The sequence below is a fragment of the Panthera pardus genome, unplaced genomic scaffold, assembly GCF_024362965.1.
Source record: "Panthera pardus isolate Hobbes unplaced genomic scaffold, ASM2436296v1 HiC_scaffold_17, whole genome shotgun sequence".
Taxonomy (NCBI): Eukaryota; Metazoa; Chordata; class Mammalia; order Carnivora; family Felidae; genus Panthera; species Panthera pardus.
In genome coordinates this window covers 17,168,426-17,189,366 of record NW_026526732.1, presented here as the reverse complement: position 1 = coordinate 17,189,366, position 20,941 = coordinate 17,168,426, and the positions used below count along the sequence as shown (strand labels likewise).

The window sequence follows — 20,941 nt, the reverse complement described above, 5'->3', positions numbered from 1 at the left end:
AGTGTAAAATGCTCTCCTGTTCCTGTCTCCCTGCCACCTAGTCCTCCTAGATGTGACCAATGTTGTCCGTTTCCTATGCTAATTTGTTTCTTAAAAGGTGTCTACTTACCTTCGTTCAACAGGTACAGGCAGGGACCAGACCTCCCCCTCGGACGCTGGAAGCTCGTGTTGGGCAGCTTTCAGTGGAGTGTGGTCTAGTTTAAAGCTCTCCAGTGTCTTCATGATATCTTTAACATGCTTAGCTTCCACATTTATTTCCTGCCAAACCTGGTTTCAAAGGAGAATATGACTCTTTAAATATCTGTAACTGATAATTCACTGCCAAGATTAAACTAGGGCCATTTATTACAGATGTTAGAAACCTCCATTTTGACATCGGCTATACTGTAAATCACACCCAAATATTCTGTCAAAATTTTAAGAACGATTAAGTTTTTGTTTTCAATTGCAAGACCAAATGAATTAAATATTCTGAATAATTAAGCCACGTTCCTGACTTATGATTCATATTCAAATTACATAACAAATTGAAGATAGCTATAACTTTATTTTTGGAAAGTTTGAACAATACTTTTCTAAGTTGATTCTCTAATGGTTTTAATGGCATGTGACTGATTCTCAAAATGGTGATGAGAATGCACTAATTTCATAACTCATTAGTGGACTGCGACCCACAGTTTGAAAAACATGGCTTCAGATGAAAACGGCCCAATTCACACACAACCAAGATTGTTTTAAGCACTGCTGATTCAATTTAAAAGCAACGTACACAAAATATTGAAATAAAGTTGGTAATGTTTTGTTTTAAAACTAAACGAGGGGTGCCAGGCTGGCCCAGTTGGTAGAGCGTGTGACTCGTGATTTCAGGGTTGTGAGTTTGAGCCCCATGTTGGATGTAGAGATTACATAAAAATAAAAAAGTCTTTTAAAAAACAAAGCTAAATGATTTAGTATCTTTACAAAAAAAAGGCTTAGACTTTTAAAATAAAAGTCTCCAGCCTACAGAACAAAAATCTTTCAGTGACAAACTTAAGACTCTATGAAATAAACTATTTCCCTCTTCTGGTAATGTGAGGGACATGCAGACAGATTTAGGGGAAAAGGTTTAAGTTCAAAGAGGTAGGATACTTCTCCCTTTTAAAGAAATTAAGGACAAGTATGGAATACTATCAAAGAAGCAGTTTAGTAGAATCTGAGGGAAATATTCAACCGAGAAGACCAGCTCAAAAAGACTATCAAATTCTGTCATATTTTTTTCCTCTGTGATAAAGTTGAACCTTGTTAGAAATGCCACCTTCAAGTGGACTTATAAGTTCTACACTTTCCAACTGTAAATTTCTATTGGTCCTGAGTGACTAACATTCCTCAAATGGGATTCAAACATAGTCTGCTTCCTAACAGCACGGTACGGTTATAGAAAGTACGGTACCCATGAGACCCGGGTGCCATTTGCAGTTTCAACAACGGCTTAAGAAAGTCCATTCTAATTTTACCAGGTAAAAGGTAAAAAATGTGATTTAGAAAAAAAGGTCAAAATTATTTCTTTCACCTATTAGATTCCAACAACTCTAATTGAGAACTCATAATACCGATGATGGTGAATATAGACTAGTACTAATATAAAAAAAAAATTCAAGTAACATTGTACACAAATCCATGTAACAAATCACTCTTCATGTACAACTGCAAAAAGCCCTGACAACCTCCACGTCTTCTCTTCTGAGTACTTACACCATTAAAACATATAGCAGCCAAGATTCTCACCTGTTGCCATTTCTGCTGCAGATAGGTATCTTTGACTGAATACAGATACTTGTTCATCTGGTCAAGAACTCCCTGGTAATAGACCATGGCAGAGTCATAGTTCCCCAGCAATGCATATTCACGAGCCAGTTTTACATTCTCACTAATCATGAGAAGACTCATGCTCAATTGTAAGCTAAAAAAAAGAAAAGAAAAGAAACATTTTCACAGGTCTCTGAAAAATAAGTTGCAACACAGAGTTTCTTTCAAGTATACTTTCCAGGGCTCCGTCAACATGCTCACAATCACGCACACTGCGCTGTCCACCTCTGTATTTGCTCGTGCCATTTCCACTCCTTCAAAGAAGTTTCTAGGTTCCCATGGGGAAACGAACCCTGATGTGTCAAAGCCCCGCTCAGAGGGCAGTTCTCCCAGTCTGTCTGCCCTCTGAACTTCTCAGTTTGAAATAAACTCTCTGCCTTCAAATGCCCCCTGGCACTTTACTGGGACCTTTCATAGCAAGACATGTGCCTACTCTGAATTACAGTTACTGATATATGTCTTATCTTTACTTGGAGAGCGGGATTTATATCTGAAAGATGTGAGACTATCCTCAGTGCATGACACGCAAGTGTTACTGAACAAGTGCAGAGCAAATGCACAATGTCAGACAGTTTTGGAAGGTGGTTTGAAAACGTGTGTTTTGAAGTTAGAACAATCTTGGTTAGAATTCTAATTCTGACACCTTGGTCAAATCCTTTAACGTTTCTAAGCTTCAGTTTTTCAATATGTAAAACGGAGATAGTACTACTTCCCAAGACGTGCACTATAAGGAATAAATGACTATTTAAAGTATCTGGCATACTATTTGGCAAATAATAGGATGTCAACCTTCCCTGCATCTTCCCTAAAACTATCTCTATCACAGTGTCTGTATTAGTAGGATATGGATATATGGATGTGGCTATAAAGCATCAGAAGTAGGCGCTCGGTAAATGTCAGCTTCGTTGATGCTGACAATAATTGCTGTTACTAACTGCACATAGCATGGTGTAGTTCAAAGTAAGTTAGGGTAGTGGCTCTCAAAATAAAAAGAAATTTGAAACGCACGGTGAAAGAACTGCTCTGAGTTCAAATGAATGAAGTTCCAAGGCTGTGGAACTAGAAAATACAGGAAAGCTGAGAAGAGACAGATGCGTGAAGGAAACGAGATGATTTTTTTCTGACTCCTTTTGTCAGTGGGCTACTCAAACAGCTGTGTCTCACAGATGAACAGAGATGACTTCAATGCGGGGCCCTCTCTAGCTAGCCTAATCTAGCCAGAGGCTTTCCTAAAATTGTGGTTTTGACCCCTCCCTTCCCCACCCCATCTATGGGTCAAGTGGCGCAACAGAGCTTAAGTCTGATAGAGACCACTATGGCTCTTATGTTATTATTTAAATTCTCTAATCGGGGATGAGGTTTTGTGAAAAAGCATGCCAAGCAAAATTCTTGAGTTTAATTTAGTGCAGACTGTTTAGCTAGTGTGCAGAGCAAGGAGAATGATGGCAGACCAACCAGGAATATCTAACAAACACTACATTACACACAGGACTAGAAAGATTTTCTGCCAAATAGACAAGAGAAGGTAATCAAACCCACACAGCCGGAATTAGAGGACTGTATAAAGCAAGATTAACAGGAAATATTGCCGGACAGAAAAGTTAAAAACCAGCACTGCTGTCTATAGCAGAACAGAAAAGGGAGGGTACTTGCTCCCTAGGACAGAGATTACAGGGAGATGGGATCACCTCAGTGGAGACGCAGGGTTGTCAAAATCACACCAAGAGCCTCAGGCTTCCATTCTCGGCCAGTCTTTGGCAGTTCGCATTCTCTAACCAGCAAAAGGCACAACTGCGGGGGCACCCAGGTGCTCAGTCAGTTAAGCATCTGACTTCGGCTCAGGTCATGATCTCACAGTTCGTGAGTTCGAGCCGCACACAGGGCTTTCTGCTCTCAGTACGGAGCCTGCGTGGGATCCTCGGTCTCCCTCCTCTCTGCCCATCCCCCATGCGCCTGCGCGCACTCTCAAAAAAAAAAAAAAAAAAAAAAGTTAAATAAATAAAAAAAGGCGCAGCTGCTGCGCCTCCACCCAGTTAGGCTTAATATATCTCCTGTATTATTTATTAGAATCTTTAATTTTTTACAGACTTTTTAAAGTTTTTTTAAATGTTTATTTATTTTTGAGAGAGAGAGAGAGAGGAGAGACAGAACACAAGTAGGGAAAGGGCACAGAGGGACACACAGAATCCGAAGCAGGTTCCAGGCTCCAGCTGTCAGCCCAGAGCCCGATGCGGGGCTCAAACTCATGAACCGCGAGATCATGACCTAAGCTGAAGTTGGTTGGTTAAGTGAGCCACCCAGGTGCCACTAGACTTTGTGTGTGTGTGTGTGTGTGCGCGCGTGAGAGAGAGAGAGAGAGAGAGAGAGAGAGAGAGAGAGAGAGAGAGAGAAGGCGGGACAGAGAGAGAAGGAGAAGAGAATCCCAAGCAGGCTCCAAACTGTCAGTGCAGAGCCGGATGCAGGGCTCAAACTCCCAAACCACGAGATTATAACCTGAGCCGAAATCAAGAGTAGGACATTAACCGACTGAGCCATCCAGGCACCCTTATTAGGATCTTTAAACCCAAACACCTTTAATCTCAGTATCAGGTTCAATTCCTAAGTAGGGGGCAAACTAAGAAGCCGAGACAGCAACTGGCCCCCTTCCTGAAAACCAATTCTAGAAAAGCCACAGTTACTTTGTAGAAGGTTGATGGATCCTAGAACTGAATACAAAATTCTGAAAAAACACTGAAATACCAGATGGTGATTTTGGTCCCACTGTGTGGGGAGGTACAAGGCAGCTTGGAGGGAAACAGGGCCAGGTTAGATTTTTCTATCTGTGCCTTTCTGAGGTCTATTCTCCTGGGCCATCCTTGCTGACCCTACCCACACTTACTGCTATAGGTCAGAAGAGCAGCTGGATGGAGACATCATGGCAAACCTAGGCCTGGACAGACTGGGGAACTGATAAAAACAGAGGTCAACAGGACAGCTCTGTGAGTGGTCTCTTGCTGCCACTCTTCCATTCAGTTTAGGCTAGACGGTAACAACTAAGAAAGACAGTTCTTAGGAATATCAGTTTCCAGGCTCAGAATCCCTACTGGCAGGATTGGGACAGCACACAACTGGGACATCAGGAAATGATGAAGGTGGTTGAATAAGACAACAGAGACTCAGCATACTGCCCCCCCCCCCCAAGAAAGTAAACATAATTGGGCTAAGCCATCAATTCAAGAAGCTAGATAAAGACTAACAGAGCAGACCAAAAAGTACATGAAGGGAGAAGATAAAGGGCCAAATTTAAATAAAAACAAAGAGGAGAGGAGAGGAGAGTAGAAGAGAGGGGGGGAGAGGAGAGGGGAGGGGAGGGGAAAGGAGAGGAAAGGAGAGGAAGAAAACCCCAAAACACTGGAAAAGACTTTTTAAAAAAAGCAAAATATGAGTCATTAAAAAATTGAGAAGCAAATCTTGGCAAGGCTGATTAAAGGAAAAGAAAAAAGAACATGCAAGTAAATAAAATACAAAATGAAAAAGAGGAAATAACTAGACAGTCTTGAAAGAAAATAATTTTTTTCTCCTTTAAAAATGTTTCTTCTCTTATTTACTAGAAAACGAAGTTAAAAAAATTTTTTTTACATTTATTTATTTTTTTTGAGAGACAGACAATGACAGAACACAAGTAGGGGAGGAGCAGAGAGAGAAGACACAGAATCCGAAGCAGGCTCCAGGCTCCGAGCTGACAGCACAGAGCCCGACACAGGGCTCAAACTCACAAACCGTGAGATCATGACCTGAGCCGAAGTCAGACGCTTAACCGACTGAGCCACCCAGGCGCCCCGAAAATGAAGTTTTAATGAAAGACTTCTACCTTTAAAAAGCTTCAGACCCAGAGGATTTTTTATAGATGGGGTTTACAACTACCTTCTAAATAGAAGGTGATTCTAATCACATAAAAGTTGACTGAGAAAACAACGGAAAAACTGACCAACTCTTTTAGGAGGCTGGGCTCACCTCGATTTCAAAATTGAATAAGAACAAGATAAAGCCCATTTTGCTTATGAACAAAAATAAGAGCTAACAATGTTTCAAAACACACACTATCTCTGATCAAGAATTATCCCAGGGGGCACCTGGCTGGCTCAACTGGAAGAGCATGTAACTCTTGACCTTGGGGTCGTGAGTTTGAGCCCCATGTTGGGTGTAGAGATTACTTAAGTAAATAAACCTTAAAAAAAAAAAGATTTATCGCAGGAAAGCAAAGGTAATTTAAGATCAGAAAATCCACCCTTGGGGCAACTGGGTGGCTCAAGTCAGTTAATGTTGACTGATTTTGGCTCAGGTCATGATCTAAGCCCTGTGTTGGACTCTGTACGGGAAGTGGCTGGTGCCTGCTTAAGATTCTCTCCCCCTTTCCCTCTGCCCCTCCTCCTCCTCCATGCATGCTCTCTCTCCCTGTCTCTTTCTCTTGCTCTCAACAAAAGAAAATCCATTCTGATAATTCCTCATTCTAATGGACAAAAGGACTTCATACGAAAAAAGTAAAGAGAATAAAGGACAATTCATGGAAGGGAAAATCCAAATGGCTACAATCCAAATTCAGCCTAACCAAAGAAACTGTTCTATTAACAGATGAATGCAAATGAAAGTAATCAGAGACCCCTTTTACATTCACCAGATTAAAAACAAAATGGTAAATCTAATAATACTAAGTACTGGCAAGGATTTGGGAAAAAAGAAACCCTCACATATAATGTGTAGACATAAACTGGTATAGTCATTTTGGAGAGCAATCTGGCAGTACTTAGAGAAATTACATATGCAAATATACTACGACCCAGAAATCCCACTCTTCTCTAAATATTCCAGAGGAAGTCTCACACGCAGATCCAGAGACTTGTTTTAGGATGTTAATGACAGAATTATTTGAGAAGTCAAGGAGTTGGAGGCAATCAACCTCAATCAACCTATTCCCTGCTAGAGAAATGGGTAAGAAAATGTGGTGGATGCATACTATGGAATACCATGTAGAAGAGGAAGCAATTGACAAAATTTAAAAATAGCAAAATGCATAGATCATTGAAATACAGGGTTGGGTGAAATAAAACCCAGACACAGAACAAGATTTAGATCACAATAGCATTTTGTAAATTCAAAATATATATACTATATAAAACACTCTTTTGTCAGGGATATATACACATCGAAAAACACATATTAAATATATTAGAATATCTTTGGAGGGTAAGACACAGAATATAAGTGGAGAAAGAAGATGAAGGCGAAGGAAAAAACAAATAATACACACTACAAAAGAAGAGTCTTGTATCAACATATAGCCTCTAAGATGCCCCCTGGTATCCCTACCCTTGTGTAATTACCTTCCCTTGAATATGAGCTTGTTAATAGACAGAATAAGCAAAAATTATGGAATGTCACCTCTGAGATTTGACTGTGACTTCCATCTTGCTCACAGCCTCTTGCTGGCAGCTCTAAGCTGTCCTGTGCAGAGGCTCACATGGCAAAGAACTGAGGGGGACCCCAGGCCAATAGCCAGTGAGGAGCTGAATCCTGCCATCACCATGTAAGGGAGCCTGGAAGCCAATCCTTCCTCAGTTGAGTCTTGAGCTGATTGCAGCCATGACTGCTACCTTGATTACAGCCTGGGAAAGACTCTGAAGCACAAGCACCCAGCTAAGCCATGCCCACAGCCTAACCAAAGAAACTGTGAGATAAAAGTTTGTTGTTTCAAGGAACTAAGTTTTGGAGTAATTTGTTATGAAGAAATATAGCTATGAACTAACTCAAGACTGAGCATCTGAGGTCCAAAAGACAAAAAATTCCATGACCTAAATAGTGATTCCATATCCACTATATATATAATATATATAATATATCCACTGTAAATATTTCATCTTGATAAAAGCTCCATGCCCAGAGACCATGGCTCTATTATTTACTGACCGATCCCCAGCACCCAGAGCCATGTCTGGCACATAGCAGATAATCAATCTTTGAAGGAACGCATACTGCCAGGTTTTTGTTATAACCACTAAGATTTCTTATCTTTGTCCAGTTCCCGACCCTCAGCACTCTCACATTCCTTGGTCCTCAACTCTTCCTGACCAGAACTGTGTGATGGCTCCTACCCTGAAGCTGTAAGTGCCCTACGGTGACACCTAGTCTGGGAAACGATGTTAGAAGAGTAGAGCTGGGGCCAGGCGCTGGCAGTAAACAGTGGCTCTAGAGGAGTTGGGTGTCAAGCCTCTATGTCTTTTCCTTAACTGACCCCCTCCACATCTTTCTTCATGTCCTCCTACTAAAAAACAAATTCTAAATCAAGTTGTTACTTATACATAGGTGCCTCCCCCTACTTTTTGTTTTGAGGGCCATGATTCAAAATCCCAAACCTCGTAGAATTCACTCCAGGCCTTCATTGAAGGTTCTGTGTTATGAGTACTTCTGGTCAGATAAAATTCCTTAGCATCCAATGAATTGGCATTTTCTAACAAACAAATGTAAAAGTCAATCCAAGGCCATATTAAAAATGACCTGAAAAATTCTTGATTATCAAAGAAACAATGTGTTTACTGAAAATAATATCAGGGGCGCCTGTGTGGCTCAATTGGTTGAGCATCCGACTTTGGCTCAGATGGTGATCTCACGGTTTGTGAGCTCAAGCTCTGCATCAGACTCGTAATGCTATCAGCACACAGTCCAGTTTGGATCCTCTGTCCCTCCCTCTCTCTCTGCCCTTCCCCCGCTTGCACTCTCTCTCTCAAAAATAAACAAACAGGGGCACCTGGGTGGCTCAGTAGGTTAAGCGTCCGACTTCAGCTCAGGTCATGATCTCACAGTTCATGGGTTTGACCCCCACATTAGTCTCTGTGCTGACAGCTCGGAGCCTGGAGCCTGCTTCAGATTCTGTGTCTCCCTCTCTCTCTCTGCCCCGCCCCACTTGTGTTCTATTTCTCACTCAAAAATAAATATTTAAAAAAATTAATAAACATTAAAAAAGTCCTTAGTTGATTAAATGTGAGACAAAAATTTTCCTATTCTTCCAGTAGTCTCTAAGAAAGCTTTCTCAAATGAATATCAACACTGCAAATTTATGAGATTCTCAAATGTCCAAGAATATAACCTTATCATTTCTAAAACTACTCTGCAGAAGTACAGAAATGAGGTCTACCTAGCACAATATCTGGCAATTAAAAAATATTTTTTTAAGTTTATTTATTGTTGAGAGAGAGACAGAGCACGAGCAGGAGAGGGGCAGACAGAGAGGGAGACACAGAATCTGAAACAGGTTCCAGGCTCTGAGCTGTCAGCCTGTAGGGCTCTAATCCACAGACCTTGAGATCAAGACCTGAGCTGAAGTCGGATGCTTAACCAACTGTGCCACCCAGGCACCCCAATATCTGGCAATTTTTGAAGAAATTAATATATTTGGAGAAAAGCCTATAGACCAAATTTTAACCACCATGAACAGTAAAGACTATCCACTGGTTCAATTAATAGAACACTTATAAAAATGAGATTGTCCACAGGGCAGCTGGGTGGCTCAGTCAGTTAAGCATCCAACTCTGACTTTGGGCTCAGGTCATGATCTCTCAGTTCGTTCACTCTGTGCTGACAGTGTGGAGCCTGCTTGAGATTCTCTCTCTCCCTGTCTCTCTGCTCCTCCCGCATGCTCCTTTCTCTCTCAGAATAAATAAATAAACTTAAAAAAAAATTTCCTTAAATAAAAATGAGATTGTCCAGAAAGTCAGATTCACGATTAGACATTATCAAAGAGAAAAATAACCATAGGTGATGTCTACTTTATCTCACAAACTTTTCCTTTACATTATCCTATCAGAACCAACCTTTTGCTTACATGGCTTGTGCATTTATTTTAGCTGATGACTAAATCAATTTATCTAAACTAAGTAAGATGCAACGTGAAATTTTAATTCAAGTAACAGAGTCAAAATTTTTACTTTATTTTATTTTTAAAGTTTATTTCTTTATTTTGTCAAGCAGGCTCCACACTGTTGGCACAGAGCTCGACTTGGAGCTTGAACCCATGAACTGTGAGATCATGATCTGAGCCAAGATCAAGAGTCAGACACTGAACTGAGTCACCTAGGCGCCTCCAGAGTCAAAACTTTTAAATAATAAAAAATATTACAGCAAAATTTCTAACAAACTTAATATTTGCTGTGGTGTGGTATCTCCACAAAGAGACTTAGAGTATCGTTTTCTCCACCAGGATTAGGGGAAAGAAGTGATCAAAGAGACGGAAAAAGAATAGGCAACAGATCCAGTGAAGAAATGGGCAGGGGCACCTGGGTGGCTCAGTCGGTAGAGCGTCCGACTTCGGCTCAGGTCATGATCTCGTGGTCTGTGAGTTCAAGCCCCGCATCAGGCTCTGTGCTGACAGCTCAGAGCCTGGAGCCTGTTTCGGATTCTGTGTCTCCCTCTCTCTCTGCCCCTCCCCTGCTCATGCTCTGTCCCTCTCTGTCTCAGAAATAAATAAAACATTTTAAAAAATTAAAAAAAAAAAAAAAAGAAATGGGCAAAAGACATGAATAGACACTTCACCAAAGAAGACATCCAGGTGGCCAACTGACACATGAAAAAATGCTCCACATCACTTATCATCAGGGAAATACAAATCAAAACCACAATGAGATACCACCTTACACCTGTCAGAATGGCTAACATTAACAACTCAGGCAGCAACAGATGTTGGCAAGGATGCAGAGAAAGAGGATCTCTTTTGCATTGTTGGTGGGAATGCAAGCTGGTGCAGCCACTCTGGAAAACAGTATGGAGGTTCCTCAAAAAACTAAAAATAGAGCTACCCTATGACCCAGCAATTGCACTACTAGGCATTTATCCATGGGATACAAGTGTGCTGTTTCGAAGGGACACATGCACCCCCACCTTTATAGCAGCACTATCAACAATAACCAAAGTATGGAAAGAGCCCAAATGTCCATCGAAGGATGAATGAAGATGTGGTATATAAATACAACGGAGTATTACTCGGCAATCAAAAAGAATGAAATCTTGCCATTTGCAACTACGTGGATGGAACTGGAGGCTATTATGCTAAGTGAAATTAGTCAGAGAAAGACAAAAATCATATGACTTCACTCATATGAGGACTTTAAGAGACAAAACAGAGGAACATAAGGGAAGGGAAACAAAAATAATATAAAAACAGGGAGGGGGACAAAACAGAAGAGACTCATAAATATGGAGAACAAACTGAGGGTTACAGGAGGGGTTGTGGGAGGGGGGATGGGCTAAATGGGTCAGGGGCGCTAAGGAATCTACTCCTGAAATCACTGTTGCGTTATATGCTAATTAATTTGGATGTAAATTTTAAAAAATAAAAAATAAAATATAATCCACACACACACACAAAGAATAGGAACAGATGCAAACATCTGAGTTCTAAGATTCCTACTCTCTCCCAAAACAACAAATATGGGGACCTCCCTACTCCACACCTAAAAAAACGAGACCATATCCACTCAATTTTAAGGAGTTAGACTGGGCTCCACTAATAAGTGCAGTTTTTACTGTAATGTGCATAGGTCAGTCATTCAAGAAATATTTACAGAGCACCTACCCCGTTGCAAGGAATCGCACGGAAGACAAAAATAAGAACTAAACCTGGGCGCCTGGGTGGCTCAGTCAGTTAAGTGCCCAACTCTTATTTTCAGCTCAGGCCATGATCTCACGGTTTGTGGGTTCAGGCCCTGCATCAGGCTCTGCACTGACAGCACAGAGCCTGCCTGGGATTCTCTCTCTCCCGCTCTCTCTCTGCCTGTCCCCCGCTTGTGCTCTCTCTCTCAAAAATAAATAAACTTAAAAAAAAGAAGAATTAAACTTTTAAAACCTTGATGTTTAGAAGAAGGGACATCATTTGATCTATCCTAGGTGTTATTCTTTAGTTACGAAAAAGAAACAAGCATAACATATTATTAAGCTCAGGCTAAAAAATCAACATCAATGTTAAAAATATTTATCTGTAAAACTGATGTCCTAAAATAAAAACAAATGAACCTCAATCATACATTTTCTTGAAGGCATTTCAATAAATCAAGTGTGTGTAACTCTAAAAGTGACAACACACTATTAAGCAACGTTCAGAATGTTCATCTCTGGGATATAAAAACAACCATAATGCTAATTTACAGTCAGTCACTAATGATTATGAAAAAATACAATAAATGAGTGACCCGTGACCAATTACAGCATGGCATGCATTTTTCTTACCTTTATAATCATCATATGATTAATGCTCAAGAAGCATGAGAAAGTTATCAAAAGAGTGCCAAAAGAAAAAAAAACTGCTCAGGAAAAAATAATACACATATATATATTTGGTAAACTTTCTCTCAGTTTCCCCTGAATAAAACAAAAATAAATCAGTGAATATAACAATTAAAATGTAATTTAAAAGCTATATTCAAATTGTGCCAATAAACACCACAAGCAAAATCTATTTAGCATGTTATCAACACTGACCATATTGATTTGATACACTATCTTTTTAACCAGTCAGTAGCTAAAAAGAACCCAAACCACTGTTGTAAAGGGAAATTCAACAATGTTAGTACAGTAAATTCTACAAAATTCTCTAATTCTTAGTGTTTGTCAGAACGGTGACACCGGTATCAAAATATTACGCAGAATCTGTTGTATAATATGCCTACTATTGAATCTGTAAAATGTAAAAGATTCTCCAATAACCAATGCCATGGAAGAGCTGTGCATAGCTTTCAGCAGTCTAGGAATGTTGGAAATTGATCAGCACTCCCCCCCTCTTTTTTTTTTTTTTTTTTAAGGCATGATACAGGCCACAAGTTAATAGCAATACAAAATAAAGAGTTCTGCCACTATTTCTGTGTGAGAATTTACTGATTACAGATATCATCTCCTTTGGAAAAGACAATAGGGCTGCACAATGAGACATTTAGGCCTCTGAACTTTACAAGAATCTTTCTTGCCACCGGGGTGTTCTATCATTGTGGCAAACATCTATCGCACACATTCTAAAACAGTAGGAATGTTTCCAGCAGTAACCAAAGGTCTGATTTCAAAGAGCAACACATAAGTGAATGCTTTGAAGAGAGAAAGATGCAACATTGTGCTGCTGGAATTTAGTAACTGATATAAAAATGGCACTTGGCAGTTAAAAGTTATTTTTTATTAAATAAGGGCTGAGACTATTCACTGTAAGGCACTTAAGGGTCCACGTTTATCTCTAATTCCGTCACCGTAGAATATGCCATATGAAACGATGTTTAGAGGGATACATTTTCTAAAGTTCCGACTCTAAACAAAAAGGGCCAAAAGCCTCCCAGAGCACGCCTGGCTCCAGAATAAATAAGAAAGAATATCCTCAACGCTATCACACCAACCCAATAAAATGTAAGAAAAGAAGCTGCATCCCAATGTCAAGGCTTTCGAGGTTTTTCAGGGGTGAGGGTTTGGGGACGGGGGCGTGGATGGATTCAGGAGAAATCCGCTCAAAAAAGCGAAGAAATAAAGAAAGACGTGTTTTTCCGGCCAGAGACGTCTCTAATGACACAGGCCTAGAAATGGGATCGCCAAGAGCCCCCCAAAGTCCTCGGCTGGACAGGATTCCTCAGGCAGGGGAACCGTCACCTGAGCCACAGGTGTCAGCGACAACATCAAGGACCTAAGAAAGACCTCAGTGCAGGCAAGGGCAGGCTCTCACAGCGGGATGCGCAGAGGGCTCCCATTGTCCGCCCCTAATCCCTCGCCGAGCTGGCCACGGGAGTCGGGGATCCCAGGGCACCGGGAGAGGCAACACTCACCTGTGCCTGCCGAAGCTCCTCGGGAAACCGCCCACCGCCAGGCGGAGGGGAAGGGCCGTGCGTGGCTCGAGGCGGCAAGGAAGCAGGGCCCAGCCCAGTCCCAACCCCTCTGCCCCGTTCACGGACCCAGCACTGCTGGGTTCAACAGTCACAAGCCCCGGCGCTGCTTCACCTCGCCGAGAATTTGAAGGCAAACCCGCCAGGGTCACTTCCGGTGCTGGGGGTGGCCTCGTCAACTCCGGCGCACGCGGGGCGACGCCCCGGGAGCGAGGACGCCGGGCAGCGTGCGCGCGCCGGGCGCCGGGCGCCGGCCGGGGCCTGGGCAGGGCAGGCGGGGGCGCGCCTGCGCAGTGAGCGCCGCCTCGTGGAGGCCGTCAGGGTGGAGGGAAGTGAGGGTTGGAAAGGTTGTAACCGTAGCACGTATCCTACCTCGGTATTTTTTCCGAAGTTCTTCCTCCTTTTTCCTCCCATTTGGTTTTCTCCACACTCCTCCGAGGATAGGAAGTCAGAGTGTCATTTTACAGGTGAGTGTCAAGGGCCAAATGATTTGTTTATGACAAAGCCAGTTTTAGAACCAAATACGCAGAATTCCACTTGAGGCGCCTGTCACAGCATACGATGAATAAAATAGGGAATCGGTAAAGAAAGATATTCGGACCTGCTGCTAGTGGAATTTTATTTTCTTGAAAAACAATTTTTTTTTTGGTCATCGTTTTAATACAACCAGACAACACACAATACTACGATGTTTCACAATTTATAGATACGTACTCGACAGTGCTGTTGGCCATGCTTCGTCCAGTCTTAATCACCATTTTCTCCCTCCAACTAAGGTGGAATGAGGCCCTAGATAACGTTTTCCTGTAGGAGTGCATGGGAATTAAAATTCTAATCTTAAATCATCGCAGTAATTTAACACAGATTTATATAAAGGCAATTCAAGGAAAATATGTCCATTTAGTCCACAAATATTTATTGAGCCACTACTATGCTATTGACATTGTTGTAGGCATTGATGGATCAAAACAAAACAAAACAAAAAAACTAGAGCTTAAAGTCCTACCTAAGTAGAAGATAATAGTTTTGCTATGGTGGCTAGGAACTCCATTGTAATGAAGCACTGGAAACTATAACTAGTATATCTTAAAAAAAAAAAAAAAAACCAAAAAAACAATTAGGGGAGGTACATATTAATTACCCTAGTTAGGATGAATCAACCTTCATCTTTTATGTATGCAAATGTATGGTGAGTTAGAAAGCCCATTTATACTTTGAAAACTTCTCAAAACAGGGGCACCTGGGTGGCTCAGTCCGTTGAGCATCCCACTTCGTCTCAGGTCATGATCTCACAGTTAGTGAGCTCGAGCCCTGCGTCGGTCTCTGTGCTGACAGCTCAGAGCCCAGAGCCTGCTTCCCATTCTGTGTCTCCCTCTCTCTGTGCCCCACTTCTGCTCTCTCTCTGTCTCCAAAATAAATAAACATTAAAAAAAAATTTAAAAAAAAACTCAAAACAAAATGAATACATATTATATGATTCTGTTTATATGAAATTCTAGAACAGGCAAGACTAATCTATAGTAATAAAAAGCTGATCAGTGTTTGCCTGAGGCTGGGAGGAGGGATGGAAAAGGATTAGACTTCATGGAGGCATAAGGAAATGTTTTGAGGTGATGAAAATGTTAGGGTATTGGTTACACAGATGTATATATTTATTAAACTTCATCAAAGAATACACACAAAATGGATGTGCTTTATTTTATTTTTTAAGTAAGCTCCAGGCCCAGGAAGATCCCCTGGGATCAGTGTATGCCCCAACGACTGAGCCAGTCAAGCACCCCAAAATGGATGCATTTTATTGTGCATAAATCATACCTCAATGAAGTTTTTTTTTTTTAATGTTTATTTTATTTATTTATTTTTTTTTGAGAGAGAAAGAGAGAGTGCAAGCAGGGGAGGGGCAGAGAGAGAGGGAGACAGAGAATCTGAAGCAGGCTCCACATTGCCAGCGCAGAACCTGACATGGGGCTTAAACTCAACAAACCATGAGATCATGACCTGAGCCAAGGTCAGACGCTTAATCAACCGAGCTACCCAGGCGCCTCAGTTGATTTTTAAAGTAAAAAAATAAATAAATAAACCTCCGGAGTGGCTTACATTCACTAGTTCCGTTTCTTCACTAGTTGTACTAGTTAGGGAAGACAAGGCTAAGCGGTAGTAGCCGCTAAATCAGAGGTTTCAAACGACAGGATTTGTTCTTTTAAATGGTAGTATAAACATTTTCCCTTATACCAAAAAAAGTGTTTCATTCCAGGATAAACTGGCTTTTTGGGCTATCTAGATGATCCAAAAGGCTGGAGAATCTGAAAGTAAAAAAAAAAAAAAAAAAAAAAAAAAAAAACGTGCTTGGAAGCACCGTCCTTTGAGGACTCATTCTCCTTCAGGCAGCAAAATGTCAAAAAAATTAACTGGCTCAAAAATTATATTGAGAAATCAACAAGAGGAGTTAGTTATAGCTTGGAGAAAACAATTTGAGAACAGATGACACTGAATGTGGCTAGATTAATAATTCTGAAGTTTCCCTGGAGTTATTATTTTTTTTAATTTAAAATCTTTTTAAATGTTTATTTATTTTTGAGAGAAAGACAAGTGTGTGAGCAGAGGAGGGGCAGAGAGACAGAGACAGAATCCGAAGTAGGCCCCAGGCTCCGAGCTGTCAGCAGAGAGCCCGACATAGGGCTCGAACTCACAAGCCGTGAGATCATGACCTGAGTCGAAGTAAGATGCTTAACTGACTGAGCCACCCAGGTGCCCCTGAAGTTTCCCTGGAGTTATAATAGAACTCTGAGTTTACCAAAGGGGCTATAAACTTGTGCTCCTTTTAACACGATTTTTTTTTTTTTCTCATTTACTATGTTCATAGCAGAGTGGATGCAGGCACTGGGACCCTTGGCAGTAGGGGGGAAAAATGAGATAATCTGCACAACTTGTCTGGATATGACACCTGCTACTTCTGCCCACATCTCATTGGCCAGAGCAAGTCATGTGACCAAGCCTGACTTCAAAGGGATGGGACTGTGCAACTCTGCAGTGTGCTCTGAAGAAGAAAAAGAGAATGTGTGTTCCACAGTCATGACTACACTAGACATTTCTTCTTTTACAAGGGTGGCTCCTACAACCACCAGCCTTCTAAAGTGATTGTGTCCAAACTGGGACTCAGAAAATTATTTATTATTATCACTCATATAATAATAATGAGTGATAATAATAAATATTCAATAGGAAAAATGGAGCCATGCAAGTTTTCAAATGAAGGCATAAGTTATATAGCAAATAGGGAGATTAATTTGGCAGCTGTGAGTAGGAAGGTTTGGAGGGGAGGAAGAAGATTGGGAGACTTGCAAGAGGTGTGGTGACATGTGGAATTGCACAGAGAGAAAGTTCTAGAAGAAATAAATACATTAAATCATTTTTTAATTTAAATTTTTATTACTTATTGTTTTATTTCTTAAATTTAAATTTAAAACAATTTCCATTTCATCAGAGAAATCTAAAAGGACTTTTCAGACCACTTTATTAATTGTACTCACCTGGTCAATTGCATCTGGCAGTCCTTTTTCGCATACTTCAAAAATTTGAGCCATCTCTTAAGATACAGAGTATATATATATATGAGAACATTCTTTTTTTTTTTTTTAATGTTTATTTTTGACAGAGAGAGCATAAAAGCAGGGGATGGGCAGAGAGGGGGGTGGGGGGAGGGAGACACAGAATCCAAAGCAGGCTCAAGGCTCTGAGATGTCAGCTCAGACCCCGAGGCAGGACTTGAACCCACAAACCATGAGATGGTGACCTGAGCTGAAGTCAGATGCTCAACCAACTGAGCCACCCAGGCCCCCAGAGAAAATTCTACCCATGAGTAAGAATACTGAATTACTATATTCTGTTAAAATATTTGCAGTAACCAACTGGGGCAGATCCCCAGTGTTGTTCATTAACTTTATTATAGGGGTGCCTGGGTGGTGCAGTCGGTTAAGCATCCGACTCTTGATCTCGGCCCAGGTCATGATCTCACAGTTCGTGGGTTCAGGCCCCGCATCGGGCTCTGCACTGATGGTGCAGAGACTGCTTGGGATTCTGTCTCTTCCTCTCTCTGCCCCTCCCCTGCTTGTGCTCTCTCTCTCTCAAAAATAAAAAAATAAACTTAAAAACATTAAAAAAACCCCCACTTTATTATATACACCCTTCCATCACAGTCCTGCTACTCCCAGACTGCTGAATACTACAGGGGGGAAAAAAAATCACACCACCATGAAGATTGATGCACAACTTTGTAACTTCCAACCCACCCGAAGCATATTTTTCTTCATGTTTCCCCTCCATTCTCTCTGTTACTCTTGACATTAGTTATTTCAAACTTTCACCACTTTCCTCAAGCCAGCTACCTACCCATTTCTGTCATCTCAGGAAATCACTACGTCTCCACCCTCAGAGAAGATAGAAGCTATTAGGTCGAAATTCCCTCAACTTCAGGAGAGAATTCCCTCTGCAGAATTCTCTGCCTGAGGCAGAGAATGCCATCCAGCCACCAAATACTCACTTTCCTTACTTAGTAACAGAACCAACTTGACAAAATTGGGCCATCTGGAATAAGAACCACATTTCCAGACTCTTACGCAGCTAGGTGTGGCCACAGATCTAACTTCTGGCCAGTACAAGTGTCATGTACAACTTGGAGGAAGGCACCTTAAAGGGAGGGGCCCTGAAACCCCCCCTTATTCCCTGTCACCATCCCCTCTTTTTATCAGATTAGAACAGGGGAAAGATGGGAGACAGTATATATAAGCAGCTAAGTAACCTTTAGGAAAGAAGCCCTATGATGGAGGTGGCAGAACTGAACACACGAAGTGTGGACTGCCAGCTCGGATGTTGTATTTCTAAGCAGTGATCGTTTGCATTTTATATGCAGTAAACCCAATTCCAGTACTTTTACCCTCCAATTTACACATGTCTCTACTTCACACTGCCCTTTGTTTTTTGCCTCTCATTTCGGTGAAAGTGAATCTTCCTTTGTCTATGCCCAGGTCCCTCACTTGAACTTAGACTTTTTTTTATTTCCACTTTATGTCTTCGTATTTATATGGTTAAAACTCAAAAATAATACAAAAGATTATATAATGAGAAGTCTTCCTCCTATTCTTGCCACCCTAGAAATCCAGGTCCCATCCCCAGAGACAAGCAATGATATCCAATTCATTAATTCCCTTCCAGACGTCTTTTTATCATACATGCAATGAAATAATGCAATTTATTGGCCCTCTCATGCGCTTTCTCATATTCTGCCAGTTTATGTCTTCAATCAAAGGACAGTCTCTTTTTGTTATTTTTTTTTTAATATTTATTTTTGAGAGAGAGACCGAGCACAAGTGGGGGAGGGGCAGAGAGAGAGAAAGACACAGAATCCGAAGCAGGCTCCATGCTCTGAGCTGTCAGCACAGAGCCTGATGTGGGGCCTGAATCCACAAACTGAGATCATGACCTGAGCCAAAGTCGGACACCTAACCAACTGAGCCACTCAGGCGCCCCTCTTTTGGTTATTTTATAGCTTCCATTTTCTTGTTGGGATTTCCTATCTTTATATTTGTTATGAGAGTACTTTTCTTTAGATCATTGTGCATAGTTATAAGAGCCATTGTACTGTCTTTGCCACTTCCAGACGTTAGAATAGGATCTTAGAGTTGACCTCCACTGTTTGTTTTCTTTTGAGACTAGGTCATATTTTTTGTATTTCTTTGTAGGTCAGGTAATTTTGAAGTGTATCCTGGATATTGGATATGTTGTGTTATATATCCCCTGTTTCAAATCTGTGATGTATCTCTGGAGGTGGTGTTTGTTTGGGTGGTGGTTGTTAAGCAGGCAATTAGATTTGATCCACTTTCTGTTGGGCAGCACCTCAAATACCAGTTTAGTCCTTTTGTTCTTGGATTCTTCCTCACAGATGTGTGGCTAATGATTCAGCTAGAGATTTGGGCCTTTCTCAAGCGATGTATCTTGAAAATTAGATACCCCTCGAGTGCCACTCCTCTCTGCCAAGGGTTGTCTTCGATCCAGAATCTGCCTGCTCTTGGTTCCACTCAGTATCTTTAGGCGGATGTTTTTGGATTTTCCTCCGAGTTTAAAGTAATTATATGAGATAAAGTCAATCCAGTGGGAGCTTACTTGGTCATTCCTTTTCTCTAACATCTCAGTCCAGGATGGACATACAGCCCCACATCACACAGTCTCTCAGGTAACCAGGTTCTATTCATTTTGTTGATCCACCACCAGGGTGTTTTCCTAGCTCTCACGATCAACAGTCACCAGTCCGTCCCTGTTCCATACTGTGGGAAAAGGGGAAAAGCAAGTGGAGGGCAAGCAGTATCAACTTTAAGTGTATGAACTTTAAGTATCACATACGCTCATATCCCAAGGGCCAATCACGTGGCCACACCTAATTACAAGGGAATATGAAAAACATGTGGTCGCTTAGGACAGTCAAAATTGGACAGGGATGGGGGCTCTATCCGTAAAAGACAGAATGACAGAATGGATGTGGGGGAACGAGAGCGACATGTGTCATGAGTCAACCACTGTGAGAGCTAAGTACTCATGAGAACCCCTTTTTCCAATACAGAAAAATTTAACCCCTCTCCAGGGGAAACAACTCAAAGTTCCACCCAGATTCTGAATCCAGCAGTATGTTTCAGATCTCTGGATCTTCTAAGTAGGAAGAAGGAGAGATTAGGTATTAAAGAGAACAATAACTGCGTATATTTCAGACATAAATTTGATATCTCTTCTCTACCCTTCACACACATAAACAGATACAATTTTTGTGTGTTTGGCTTTGGCATAACAAAGTAGAGTCACAAGCATACCAAACAAGGGTCTACAATGTAGTATAATGAATCATAGGAATAATGCAACTTACATCAACTATACAACAGCCTCATGTAGACCAAATACAATTTTATAAAGAAGTGCAAACATGAGGATAAAGGACACTAAGAGTGATGGTAATGCTTGAAAAAGGATAAATAAAACTAAAAATGTGTTCATCTGTAGAAAGTTGATTTATACATAATATCAATATATGTATTAGAATTATAATATCAATATATGTATTTTCTCTGGTAGGCAATCATGTGATAAAGGACTGCAAATAAAGGAAAAGACATTTGTCAACTACATATTTAAAAATTTTTTAAGTGGACTCAAATGATACTAAATGAGGAGTTTAA

At 41.0% G+C, this 20,941-nt stretch overlaps 1 protein-coding gene across 1 annotated transcript in view; it reads right to left on the bottom strand.

Annotated features, from left to right (window-relative positions):
* Positions 1–13,931, bottom strand: part of KATNA1 (katanin catalytic subunit A1) — a 42,108-nt gene extending 28,177 nt beyond the window's left edge. Inside the window, exons 1-3 of the mRNA XM_019425015.2 lie at positions 13,665–13,931; positions 1,765–1,939; positions 110–267 (exon numbers count right to left, since the gene is read on the bottom strand). Of these exons, the coding sequence (XP_019280560.2) occupies positions 110–267; positions 1,765–1,926 (320 nt within the window). The 5' untranslated portion in view covers positions 1,927–1,939; positions 13,665–13,931. The remainder of the gene's footprint in view (positions 1–109; positions 268–1,764; positions 1,940–13,664) is intronic.
* Positions 13,932–20,941: the final 7,010 nt, after the last annotated feature.